The sequence below is a fragment of the Aplidium turbinatum genome, chromosome 1 (genome assembly GCF_918807975.1).
Source record: "Aplidium turbinatum chromosome 1, kaAplTurb1.1, whole genome shotgun sequence".
In the NCBI taxonomy this organism is placed as follows: domain Eukaryota; kingdom Metazoa; phylum Chordata; class Ascidiacea; order Aplousobranchia; family Polyclinidae; genus Aplidium; species Aplidium turbinatum.
The window spans coordinates 4,424,213-4,438,568 of NC_137472.1; the positions used below are offsets into that span (position 1 = coordinate 4,424,213).

At 37.7% G+C, this 14,356-nt stretch overlaps 1 protein-coding gene, 1 non-coding gene and 1 pseudogene across 2 annotated transcripts; 2 read left to right on the plus strand and 1 right to left on the minus strand.

Annotated features, from left to right (window-relative positions):
• Window positions 1–263: 263 nt before the first annotated feature.
• Window positions 264–1,491, plus strand: LOC145767856 (zinc finger BED domain-containing protein 5-like). Its single transcript, XM_082579536.1, has 2 exons — window positions 264–1,136; window positions 1,330–1,491. Exons 1-2 carry the CDS (start codon window positions 264–266, stop codon window positions 1,489–1,491), a joined length of 1,035 nt encoding a protein of 344 aa, XP_082435662.1.
• Window positions 1,492–1,536: 45 nt separating this feature from the next.
• Window positions 1,537–2,027, plus strand: LOC145768925 (protein FAM200A-like; annotated as a pseudogene).
• An 11,433-nt stretch (window positions 2,028–13,460) lies between these two features.
• On the minus strand, window positions 13,461–13,567 carry LOC145785059 (U6 spliceosomal RNA). Its single transcript, XR_014291112.1, has one exon. It is a non-coding gene; the product is annotated as a U6 spliceosomal RNA (small nuclear RNA).
• Window positions 13,568–14,356: the final 789 nt, after the last annotated feature.

Sequence of the window (14,356 nt, forward strand, 5' to 3'; positions counted from 1 at the left end):
AAATATGCGAACAACACTTTTATTTCTTTCCGTACTAAATTCTCTGCACTCAGTAGCCTAAGCTGCTTTTGTCGATCTTGCTCCCGGCTGTCATTGTTATTAATACAATGCCGCTGTGCGAACTTAATGGTGTCTGTGACGAAGCTATTATGTGTGCAATGTGGTCTGTGCAATTGCAGAATTGCGTTTATTCTGATGTTGGTTTTCCGACGTGTAGTGGCTGAATCCTGAACAGCATTACATTTTTGTCTAAATATTCGAAAATGTCGAAGCGAAAGTATAGCGCAGATTATATTAAGTATGGCTTCATTGCTATTCAACATCGTGGAGATAGCTTACCTCAGTGCGTTATCTGTACGAAAACCCTTTCAAATGCAGCTTTGAAACCAAGTTTGCTTAAGCGGCATCTTGAGTCCAATCATGCAGATAAGATGAATCGAGATAAGAGTTATTTTGAGCGACTTGGGGAGAACGTGAAGCGACAGCGCATGGATCACACAGGCCAGTTTTACCAAAATAATGCCAGAATTGTGAAGGCATCCTATGAAGTATCTCTTCAGGTGGCCCAAAACAAAAAAGCTCATGTCATTGCGGAGTCACTTGTTTTTCCAGCAGCAAAGATATTAGGCAGAAATTTAATTGGAGAAGATTCAGTGGCAAAGTTGAATAGTGTATCGCTTTCTAACAATACTGTGAAACGACGCATCGAGGAAATGTCAGTTGATATCACTGACCAAGTGATTGCAGGAGTAAGAGATTCGAAGTTTGGATTTGCCTTACAACTTGATGAATCCACAGATGTCACAAACTGCTGCCAATTGATTGTCTACGTCCGCTTTACACAGAACGATGCTGTAAAAACGGAATTATTGTTGAATCATGAGGTGTCCACTACATCAAAAGGAAAAGATATTTTCAACTTTTTGGATAATTTTTTCAAGGAAAATGACCTGGATTGGGAAAATCTTGTCGGATGTACGACAGATGGGGCTCCCTCTATGCTCGGTAGAAAGTCTGGATTTCAATCCCATGTCAAAGCTGTGTCACCTCGCGTCATAAGTGTTCATTGTTTCATACACATGTTTGCTCTTTGCACAAAGGTTCTTCCTGCAAAGTTGTTAATGTGCTTGAACAGGGTAGTCAAAATCGCAAATTTTGTTAAAACATCAGCTTTAAATACTCGATTGTTTAGGGTTCTGTATGAAGATCTCGGCTCAGACCACACTTGTCTCCTCTATATATCACACAGAAGTGCGCTGGCTCTCTCGAGGAAATACAACTAAGCGTCTTTTTGGAATGAGGAATGAATTACTTTTATTTTTCCAACAGAAAGATCATGAATTTCAAAACGATCTGGAGGACGAGGAATTCATTGCAAGATTGGCTTATTTGTCAGATACATTTGAAGCTTTCAATCATTTAAATCTGTCATTTCAAGGGCAAAACTGCACTGTCGTAGACTTTGTTTCAAAACTGGGAGCTTTTATCTGAAAGGTGGAATTATGGAGGAAAAATGTGGAAAACAAGCACTATGGTATGTTTAAATTTCTGTCAGCCCTTGAAATAGAAATCAGTGATGACTTTTCCAGAGAAATTACCCAGCACCTCTCGCTGCTAACTGCTGAGTTGCAGCATTACTTTCTAGATACCACAAGCTGCCCATACAGCACAGATCCTTTCTCAGTGGACCCAGCCGACCTACCTGTCGGTACAGGTGAACAAGAGGAACTGATAGACCTGCAGGAGGATCAGACAGCAAAAAAACAACGCAAAGATTGTTCTGCAATAAACTTCTGGCTTAGTAGGCTTCTTCATACCCAACGCTAGCTTCCCACGCTATTCCACAGCTACTGATTTTTCCTTCTACTTGGGAATGCGAGCAGGGATTTTCTATTCTTATGAACATCAAATCAAAAAATCGAAACCGACTAATTTCCCCTGGACATGACTTCAGAAGTGCTATAAGCAAAGTTATGTCACGCATCGATCAACTGGTGAAAGATAAACAAAAACAAAAATCTCATTAAATTTAGTTGTATTGTGTTTGTGTTTAGTTGTGTCTTTTCCTTTGTTATTCTGATGCGTTCTGTGCTGTGTGGTGTAATGGACTCTGTGATGTTTTGTTGGTAATTTTGCTACTTTCGCTGACTTTACATCCAGATTCATCATCTTGCAAATAATTTAACATTGGATCAAATTAGTTGTTTTGAAAATAGTGGTACGTGTTGACAATCCGTGGTGGCTAAGTGGTACGAGAACTTAAAAAGGTTGGGAACCCCTGATCTACAATCACGGCTTTAGCAGTTATTTGAAAATGCAGTAGAGAAATGTGAGAATTTTGATTGATGCGCTTGAATAATAATTAATAGGTTATACTAAGTTTTAACTACTTTCTTTTGTACTTAAATTATTAGGTGGATTTGATTAGTTATGTCTGTGGTTATATTTACACTATGCCGTGTAAAAATAGCCTCAATAGCGTTGCCAGAAAAGGAATTCTGCCCTAATTTGAGAAAAGTATAATGCTGTTGAGAACAAAAACTTGTATTTTGGATTTTTTTGGTCCTGGGCAAGCATCAAAACCATAACCTTATTCCTAACTCTAACCCTTGCCTCAACCCTTCCTAACTTTAATCCTAACTCTGGCAACACTTGATTTTACCCATGGCAAAAAGTGTGTAAAAATAGCCACTTCCTAATTTTACAGGCCAACTGGAAACATGTGATGTATGTAATCATGTAGAACTACATTTGCATGGCATATGAGCAGGGATTATAATACTACAGCACCAGTAGGCTACTTGTAAAACCTCACTTGTAACATGTCATTTTAAAATTCTATTTAGCAATAGAAATGTAAACAAAAATTGGGGGCCACCAAAACCAGGAGGCTTGAGGCCTATATATTCAACTATTGTTTTTAGTTCATCGCTAAGATAACGCGACTTTTTAACTACGTGAAGCAGATGTATAGCTCCTTATTTAGAACAGGAAGGTTGCGTTTTCACTGCAAACCACGTTGGAGCGTATACCTTGGCAATGTACTCCACCAACGCTCTCAGATTTCCACAGGGATTCTTTTGTGAAACATAAAGCCTCAAAGTGGGATTGGCTGTTGTCAGCCATCTGGAGTGATTCATCTTTCTTGGATTACGATAGGCAAGCTTGGCATCACAACGGCCTGAGCTAATTGCTTTACAGATGTCATACAAGTACTGCTGGTCTGTACATTGAGTTCACGTCAATTGAAGGCAGTTGAATATCTACAGCCTTGAACTCAGCGACTGTTAGACTGTCACAGTCTTAAAGTTTTTACCAATGGAACCAGAAAAACTTTGTGGACCAGGTGTAACTCCATCAAGATAATGCATTAAGTGCTTCAGTAGTAATTCATTAAAATGCAACAAACATGCAAATTGCTGCAATTGCTTTTTCAGTCCCTTTTCAAGAATTCGCAGCACCCCTCCTTTGCTCCCTGTATGTACGTTTGTACCATCACAACCAATGACACATAGAGTACCAGAAGAAGCATTGGAAGCCCAAAACATAAATGAACATGATTTTAAATCAACTATATATACTACTCTCTAAAATCTTGACAGCCTGTTTCACCTAAAAGGAGGATCATTAGAATGTTCTTATTCAAATAGAACATGAACATGATTTTAAATGCCTATTCTTTATTATCTACACTGCGGGGTAATAGTAATCTGCTACTAAACAACTTTGAACTTAAGCTACATCTGCCCTGTAAGTTAAAGCGACATTCAGCACAAATTATTATCAAATGATCGTGGTTAATGGTTCTTTGCATATCGCCAGACTAATAAAATAATGGCGTAACTCGTTTTTTCTTGTTTTGAAATAATCGAAAAAAACTGTCTACACGGTTGTTTTTGTCATATTTATTGTACAGTTAAACGAAAATAGCATGTCGACACAAGTACAATGAGCATGTATACTTTGATTTGCTTCATATTGCATCCCATAATGTGCTGGGATGACTTAGGCCATTTTCCGAATGCACAGACATGACTTAGGCCATTTGATATTTTGACTTTATCAATATGAGTTTCTTAACGGTGACATAATAACAGTAATAATACGACTAGAATTAACAGGAAAATCCCTAATAACAACTCCAATCTAACGATAGGAGTTATACTTCACGCTAGACAGCATATTTCGCTCAAAAACAGTTCAGAGTTGGCAAGACAAGCTGAATAAATTATAAGGGATGAGGCAAAATATCCAAAAAGGAGTGGCACCATGTTGGCATAACATGTTTCATAGATTAGAGATAATTGTATTTCCTCAATTTGATTGGAAGATGGCTTGACAAAATAGGAATCCATGTACCGTAGTGTCGTCTAAGTTTGTTTGTGACCGCTGTGGCAGATCCTCCCACTGTGCAGCCTCACATAATGGGACCTTGTACAATACCTTTCCACTGTTTTTGTGATTCAGGCCTCTAAGATCATGAACCGTGGGATCTCCAGCTTTCTTTCCAGGCCTGATACTCAACAAGCACCATCCATCGATTTTCATAAAATTACTGTGTTGCATCTTCTGTCCATTGTTGGGATGCGGTCTGATCCTGGCATTCTGAATGATAATTTCGCAATCTCTCGTCGTAGAAAAATTGTTTACCAATTTTCGCTCGATAGTACTGTGCATGCTATCGCACTCCATTTGAGTGTGACCAGCCACGAGGTACTTCTGAGTAAAAGTGATGCCTTGCTTTCATGCAAGGGCACAGTAGGCACTCGAGACATTAGAGTTTCTATTTTGATATCCACACCCATCACTCCAAATAACTATTTCCTCCAGACCGGGGCTTCCAGAAATTACCCGTTCGAAATGATTAAACTGCAAGAAAGCGAATACTTCACTGCGTAAATCACTTTCTGTTTCATTCCAAATAGAGCAATAAGCATCTTTTGATTCAAGATTGAATAGTGTAAAATTGTGTACCTGCAGCTTGTATTATAGTACATACTGCTTTCCTTAGATTTGGGACACAGAAGTACAGCCTGTAAATCCATGGTCCATACGGATTTTACTGCGCTAGCGGACTCTTTTTCTTTCGTCTTCTCATCTCAAGCTTCATTCATCAACTTTGTGTGGTCATCGTATTGTTCCTTGGTAATATTACTGTGTTTGAATGAAACACACACGTCTCACTGATTCTTACGTGGTATGAACAGAGCACCCGGCAGCCGTTGCAACCAGTTCCCCTAAAGCTGCACGTTACGATCCTATTGGACCGCAGTGGACTTGGAGCTGGCCAATAGTGTGTGCGTAGCCCTCGCGTAGTTACAACCACCTTAAACAACCATACAAGCGAATGGCCTTTGTCTCAATTTGGACCTGGACCAAACAAACCCGAATGGCGATGATATCACGGGAAACGGGGGCAAGCTTGGTATAGTTGGAAACCTCCAGCCAGGTTTCACACATTGGCGGCGGATGTATGATGATCGTCTCCCAGTGCCTTTTGCCTACGTCTTTTCCATCATAGACTGGGCCACCAAAGCCACATACGACATCACCATCCAAAGCCAAATTTAATTTGAAGACAAACCAATGCTTGGACACGAGCTGGCACCGACGATGAAGACGGAAAAGTTCTCAATATGAAATACTTCACTAAAATAGGCTGTGCTCAATGATCGAATTCTTGATGATTCAGCAAGCTCTTTGTATTGCCGATGAAGTTGAATAATGGTAGTTCCACGGCACAAAAAATTCTTCTTTCTGTACGTTGTGACCTTTCTACAGTAATGGGAATCTACAGTAGGCAAGTCATTGAGAAATTTTGCCAAAAAGTGATTTTCCTCTTTTCCCATTTTAGCACATTTACCTACACATAAAAGTCAATTCAAACGTATTGAAATCTATGTTTTCCTATGTTCTTCTCCCATCAATGAAACTCAAAAATGATGGCGAAGAACCAGCAATGAGCTTATAAAGTTGTTAAGTGTGATATTAAACTGAGAATTAATTAAGTATCCAACAATAGCTTTCTACAAAAACCTGCCATGGGTGCAAGAAGACTCCGAGAAACGGTGCATTGAGAAGATCTGACCTGTATCACAGTGTGAGGTGATAAGTCGCACTAACAGAGTGATAGGAAAATGAAGCTTCTCAAAGGAACAGAAAGAAAACAGATTGATTTAAGTAGGGCAGTTACTTGGAAATGGCCAAGATTACGATACATAGAAAAGAAAAAAACATAATTATTTTGTGCTAAATTAATCGTCTAGACTTGTGATGAAGTGGAAGCTCTATTTCTGTACAATTTAGATCGTCGTCTTCTGACCATCTGCTCTGTTGGAGGAAAACTTTATTTCCAGCAAACGATTAAAACGATTTGTAAAATGGCCTAAGTCATGCGTTTGAGTTAGGCCATTTGACATTTTTACGAAAATACCACTTTCTCGTTAACGTAATTCGTAGAAAATTATGTGGCAGATGCACTACATTCTAGGGACCTACAAAACACTAATATCTCAATTTCGTCAAAAAGTGAGTTACGCCATTATGTTATTACTCTGACGATATTAACGATTATGTTGCTTAAATGGACTAATTAAATCATAAGAAATATCCTCTATGACGTCACATGCGACGGTTTTGCTGTGGGAAAAATTCTGAAGCAGATCGTGATATTTATTCTGAACTTCCTCTGTAATCTTGAACTTGCTTGGGGTAGACGTAAACTTTATTTTAAACACTAAAATTGCAAAGCTAATTAGTCAAAGCCACACTACAACTTTTAATCGCTATTACAGAGTAAAAATCAAAATTTTATTTTTTTCACACCACCCTAATACACAATACACATGGCTATTATCTTGTAAAATATTTTGGCTCGGGGATTTTCATAGCTCCCGTTACTAGCGATTAATTAGAACAGGGCTAAGATAGCTCGTGACGTACTTTCCGCGTACGAAAACAGCTCGTACTAAGATATGGTTAAAAGAGAAAACTTGTGGCATAGATGTGAAACATACAATGATCACTTCATTTGCAAAAGCAAATCTGCCCATACCAAAAATAACTGCACTTACCACGAATGGAGCTCCAACTTCATCACTGAGCTGGATCATGGCCACCTAAAGATACGGCCTGATTTGTCACATTTTGCATAAATTTTCAGGTTTTTCTAACTTTGGGCGAACGTTTAAATAAATTTTTCTAAAAATTAGATTTTTACGCTTTTATTCTTCTTTTCCCCAGATGATACAATAGATTTTAACATCTTCACATGTTGAAAAACAAAGAAAATTTGATTTTGAAGATTTTAGTCAGACTGTTAATTTTCAATAACAGTCTGATTTTGCGTTTTTCAACTTACTTTTTCTCATTTGCTATTGCTTCCCCAAGGCAGCAAAACAGTTTTATGTCATTAGGAAACCGCAAAAAGTAAGAACATCTTAAAAAATGTCAGTCAAGCACCAGCAGTAGCTGTAATCAAAATCTGCAAAATGTGACAAATCAGGCCGCATCTCCAGGTGGCCATGGCTGGATCAAGGCTTTCTAAATGACCTGTCGCTACACTGCTCTGCAAAATAGCCTGGTAGCCTACTCTACAGTATCGCTTTGTTCAGAATTTAGATGTCGTAAAACTATTTATGGAAGAGAAGAATAATCATTGTTTTCTACCCTAAACAAAGTGAAATCAAAGCATCGATCAGTTTTGGCTGACACTCATGCGAGCGAATTGCTTTTGATTGACAACAACGGAATACAAGACAGATTTAAAGAAGATCGTTCAAGACGAGAATTGCCAAAAGCCCAATAAAATACTTTAGCCTGGCACACAAAGTAAAAGCATGACTCCTAAATTTCTGTCATTTTCATTGCAATGAATGTAACATTAAGTGTAACATTCACAACAAATGTAACTGAACAAAGGTGTGTATGAGAGGAAGAGACAGGGTGAAGTCACTTCACTGAAGTGCGGTTACTCTTTGTGGTGTGCTCTGTTAGAAATGAGGTTCTTAGACTGCTTGCAGTGCTTGGCCACCCTTGCACTGCTGTGTGACTTGTTTGTTAAATTTCGTGTATTTTTGGTTTTTCTTCAGTATTTATAAGTTGTGGCTTTTGTAATCTGTTACTTTCTTTTCTATTGAGCTTTAATTTCATCATCGAAACTAATTTTTTACCCAAAACAAGTAATTTAAAATTTACATAACGGTGAAAACGCTGCAAAAAACGATAGATGTGAAAAACGATAAACAGAGGGTAGACAGAAGGTTAAATCGTGTTGATAAACATTAATAAAAGTTTAAATCAAATATAGTTATTACTATCTGAAGCCTTTACAAATTGTTTCACCTAACGGATCATCAGAAAATCTTATTCAAAGAGAATCTATTTGAATCTTATTCTATTTGAATAAGACTTTCTGATGATCCGTGTTAGGTGAAACAATTTGTAAAGGCTTCAGATAGCAATAACTATATTTGATTTAATTCGCTCTGCTTTGCTTTTTTGCTTAGCATTGAGCACTTTTTGTAGTATTAATAGTTTTCATTGTTTTAATAAAAGTTTATGTTGATAAATATTTCCATGCAAAATTCGACGTTGTTGTGCTGAAAATTATACGTAGTTGCGGCGGAAAGTGTTGTAGTCGCCATTTAAATTACGTTGATATTATGTAACTCGTGACCAGCCTCACTACATAATCACCTTCAGCGCTTTCTGGTCCAGACGTTGGAACTGATAACCACCCCTCTGCGCGTCGTAATCAATTAGCGTTCTGTACCACCTTCCTCAGTTGCATGCTTTGCGTTTCTTTTCTTACTACAGTATATATTGCGTTGCTTTTGTACACTCAGTCCAGGGGCATTGACAGGGGAGTCCAGGTGGTACAATTGGACCCGGGCCCGGAATATTGAAGGGGCCTGGATTTAAAAAAATCCCCGCGACTTCAAACATTATCAAGATCTTAATATAATCAGATCTAAAGGAATTGCCATCAGACGTTAAAATAGCCATTTCAGCCGTCAGATGGTAAAGTACAGGGCCCCCTTCTGGGTGCCGGGCCCACTTCAGCTTTTTGGTTGTAAAATAACCACTTCTGCCACCAAACAGTAAAATAAGAATATAGTTTAGTATAGCGATTTCCCTAACCACGAATATTTCCCAAAACACGAATTTCAAAATAAACAGGCTAATATTTGTTCAAACTCAAAAACTGAAATGGCACAGGTAAGAAGATTACTTTCCCTATTTCTGCTCTAAAAATGAGAATAAAACCGTTTTTCAGATTGCAGCAATCAACAAATGTTTGACCTAGGCCCAAACACCTTTCCCAAATCAAATTGAAAACTTTATGACTGTCTGGTGTCTGCATTGCTGTAAATTCTTGTGGTGAGCCTAGAATGACCAGTGAAACATCAATGGAATCGGAAGTAATACTCTAGCGCAGCGGTTCTCAACCGGTAAGTCATGGCTCACTAGTGGGCCATGGAAAAATTTTAAGGTGGGCCACAGACCTATTTAAAAATTTGCCAGCGTTAGTGAAAGATTTAGTTTCATTTGTGTTACTATAGTTAATTTGACACTTGTGTGTTTTGTTTAGTTGTTTTGATTGCAATGAATGAATGGTGATTGATGCTGCTGTAATTTGCTGCAGAATGGTAATTCCCATTCTAATTATTGAAATAATATCTTGGGTGGCGTGATGTAATCAATGCCGTTGGTTGCATAATATACGAACGCTAATTTTAACACTTTGCTCCTCAAAGGGAGGCCAGATTTGGCCCCCCCCTCATATTTCCTTTGATTATTTGAAGCACAGTAACGCCATGCACTTGGTTTTTCTTGACTTTTCCTAAAATTGCCAGGCGGATCTGATGATATTAAATTTGATGCTAACAGTTGTGTAGTTTTCTTGTAAATTCAAGATTTTGGTGAATTTTTGCTATTTCTAGCTAACTTCCAGCAAAGCGTGAAATGGATTACATTGCGATAACAAGCCATAAGCTCATAATTGCTTTGTGCATCGATATGCGCGAGCAGAGAGAAACATCCTCTTGTTTTCCTTTGTTTGGTTTGACCTCAATAATACAAAGCGCGTTATTTCTTATGCTACAAAAGAAAAGCCAGTGATCACAAAGCTGTTAATTAGAAAAAATAATAGCAAACGTTTTTTGCGTTATCAGCTCTACAAAGAAGAATAGCAATCCACGATCAAAATAGTAGGCTATGTAGGCCACAAACTATTCAAAACAGTTATTTCAAGTAGACAATATTCATTGACGAATAAAAAACGTTACAATAAGAAATCTTGGGTAAAGGCACGAAAACCTGGTTTTGAAATAAACGTTTTATGGAAATACTCTCATTGACAAGCATTGCAATTGCGGAAATGTATGACTGCAAATGCTTTTGGGAGAAGCCGGAGAAATAGCGTTTTTGCAAACAGTAATTGTGAGATACACTCAAAATTATGAGATAGCTCCATTTACACGTAGCAGCTAACTCGATGGCGTCCCTTCCCTGCTTTATGTCGCCTACTTGTTCTTATGTCCTGCATTATTGTTTCACCGTGCACTGTGTGTTGTTCCAAAGAGCGCAAAATAAAGATGATAATGCCTCATGTACATTACAAAATATTTTGTAATGTAGACAAGGCATAAAGTTAGGCGTCACATTAGACAAAAAACAAATCAGCTTTCTTGATCATTGATTCAACGTCTGAATACGTTGCGCCAATGTACAGTATAAGAGGCCGGTTATTGTGAAGACCCTCCATTTATAAAGGATCCGATTATACCAAAAGTGAGACAAACTAGTGGATCAAAGAATAAATAAACAATGCTGAGGAAACTAAATCTAAGTGACGAACAATACCGATGTCTTCATTTATCTTGGAAAAATGCTGCCTAAACGTATCAACAAAAAATACAGTAAATAACGGCAAGGATCCCGAAAGCAGAATTTGCTCGACTTTGGCATGAATTTAGTCAGACATTTACAGTAATAATTCCACACATACAATAACGGGCTTTCAACGGCTGTAAGATACATAATAATCAACCTGGTTCTGGGCGGTTTGTGTAACAGCTTAGGGGAAGACACTACTTGAAATGATGCACCACACAAAAGATTTTCAATGAAGATTGAGTCTAAAAACCGATGTGGATTGTGCTTCACAATGACTTCAAGTTTAGGACAGAAAAAGCACAAAAATATCACGATGAAAATAAAGACCTTGTGGGAAATTTTCGAGAATCATAACACGATGCAAATACCAAAAACGCGTAGTTTGCATGCTGGTCTAAGCTGGCCGGCAACTACAAAGGTAGACAATACAGACAGTTTATAATTCGATAACAGCGCAATAAACATTATAAATACGTAAACCGACAATTTTCTTTTACAAACATTTGACGTCTAATAGTAAATTTTCCCCCAACAATTTTTTGTAAAGCGCTTGCAAACCACGGTTTTGTAAAATAATTCATCATTATTATTTTTTACTTCTCGGATATTCTAAAACGTCATCAGCAAAATCACAAAAAAAATTTATTACTTCAATGTAGTAGGCCTAAGAATTTTTTATAGAATTGTAGCCACGTTGTTTCAACAAAGAAGCCATTTTTTGGCAATATAAAGTTATAGAAAATAATTTGCAATCATGCAAATGTTTGGAAAGAATCTAGGAAGTCTTCTCACAATCTGGCACAAAATGATTATGTTTATTGTATTTCTGCAATATTTTTATGACAAACTTTGAAGCTTCGTTATAATCATTTTTATCTTTGAAGTCAAAAGTTAATTTGTTTTTGGCCAGAAACATAATCGCTGCCTTGCTGATGTTGTCGCATTTACGCGTATTTTTTGTGCTTCAAACAATAAGAACCCAGTCAGCAATCCAGTCCTTTTACATTGATTCAACATTTGTAAACGTTAAATTTATGTAAATTTGCTGACTGTGGGTTATTTCACATTCCTTTGTTTACGCAAGTTTCTCAATTCGCTGTTGCATTGTTTCGACGCTGGCAGACTAAAAATGTTATTTCAAATTGATTGACACAATCTTCAATAAAAAGTGAGCTTCGAACTTAGCTTTGTTGATGTAAATGCTGTATTTTTTGTGGATGTAATTTATGAGTCATGTTTATAAACACCCGTAAGCGAAATGACTTATGATGTGGCCTGCATGATATTTGTGTTGCGACTTGACACAAATCCACAATTTCAAAAGCACCTAATTTGAACTTAGAAATTTCAGATAATTTCAACAACTTGTTCAATTGTCTTCTCTCTACTAAAAATATTCATACTACAAACTCAATTGTAGACCTAAAATACACAAACGAAGATGTAAACAGCTATTCAAGCAGGCTAAGGTGTTACTTATGAGAAATTTGGTTCCATAAAACTAGAAGCTAGCCATGAGTTTCGGAATGCATTAGTTTAGGATAAAAATGTAAGACATCAAACGCAGTTTTTTTTTTTTTCAAATTCGTGTAACAATGTTACTCTGATTGTAACTATTTTAGAATCAGTGAGTAGCTTACAATAAGATTTGCTCGCAAGTCGTAAATTCTAATCAATGCAATGATTCGGCACACCGCACACACACTTCGTGCGTTCGATCGAGCTCTTTGTTATTCAGAAGTTTGCATGAAATCGGATTAGCACGGCAATTAAATAGCGGCAAGTTAAATCAAAATTGTCGTTTTTGGGTACCTTTGCAAAAATTGAAATATCAAGTTTAACATATAAAATTTTAAAATAATGACTTTTCAAACTTATAGACAAATGATTTGTTTTCACACCAGTGCAACTTTTGTTGAAATATCACCAGCGGATAACACGTAACAGCTGATTGAATTTGATCCAAAAATGGCCCCCCCTTGAGCAGTTAACTTCCAAAAAAACGTTGAAAAGCAAAGGGTTAAAAAAACTGCAACAGTGTGGTTCTTATAGGGCAGGGGTCACCAATTGGCGGCCCGCGAGCCGCATGCCGCCCGCCACGCTGTATCGCTGCGGCCCGCGGAAGGTATCAGCGTACAAGTATAACAAAAAATACTTTTTTTAAGGAGTTAAAGAGCACGAAGGTCAAAAATACTTTCCGGGAAGCATATTTTCGCTTTACATACGATTCCACCGACCGACCAATCAGATTATAGTTCTAGGTGGGGGTTGCTTCAAGTTGTTCCAATGGGATGTCCAGCCACACTGTCACAGTGGTTGCTAACGTCTGTTTTCGAACTTCGAAATTGTCTGTAAGAATAGGGTTGCTTATTTTAAGTTTGCAAATGTCATGTAAGCACTAGTGTGCGTTTCACCGTTATTGTGTTTCACGAGCAGTGTTCTCTTTATGCAAGTTCTAGTTGGCAAAATAGGTCGGTGTGCCAACTCAATTTATAATAATAGGCAAAATATTATATATAAATTTAAATTTAGCTTAGTGCTGCAAAATGTTTTTTTTTTAAAGAAATATGGAACACTTCACGATTTTGCGTGTCATCCTTGCGCAGGGGCCATGCTGATCTTTTCTGTCTCGTTCCAATTTTAGTATATGTACTGCCGAAGCAAGTACTGCAAAATGTTGTTAGTCAAGAAATTCTTGCCACGCTGATAAGCACCGCAACTGACAGTTGTCCATAATAAAAGAAAGACAGTTTTATAGACTCTCACAAAAAGGATGATAAACCAACTCATTGCTTTTTTAGAGGGAAGACTGTTCATGAATTACGATAGAATTACGATTTTTCGGTGATTTCCACAAGCGTTTGTTTCATGGTGCCTGGTTTCTTTTTCCCTGTTATTGGAGCCTATTTTTCGCTGATATGTTTGCAGGTCACTATTGTTGCCTGTATTGCGATGTGTCAAACATTTCCTTGTTTATTGAAACTAGTAATTGCAAGATATCCTTTGCGAAGCGAAGTGACAACACCACTCTTGCTTGGCGATGAATATTCTTATGAAACCACTCGCCTCGCTATAAGTGCGCATAACAAGTGGCCTCGTTTATTAGGCACTGTTAAAAAAGTCAAATGTGTTGTAAAAGGAGCTTGGCCTGGCAGTAGCGTTGTTCGAATAATTTTGTTGCTGCGGTATTCTAACATAAATGTGAACAACATGTAACGCTGGATATTGGGTAGGAATTGTGTTCTCTTCTAGCATAAGAGTCAACCTACCTAAAATTTTATCAGTGCGGCCCGCCACAGCTCTCCTTAGTGCCAAAGTGGCCCTCATGCAAAAAAGGTTGGTGACCCCTGTTATAGGGAGTCACTTGCCTCCATAAGGAGAAATTTTTAACTTAAAGGGAGGAATAATCGTGTTGAAAGGAATTGGGAAGAAACGTAACTTAAATCAAATGTGAATT

Coding starts and splice junctions, on each gene's coding strand:
- LOC145767856 (XM_082579536.1), top strand. CDS start 264: ATGTCGAAGCGAAAGTATAGCGCAGATTATATTAAGTATGGCTTCATT. Junction 1,137..1,329: donor TGTTAATGTGCTTGAACAGG/GTAGTCAAAATC, acceptor TTTTTCCAACAG/AAAGATCATGAATTTCAAAA.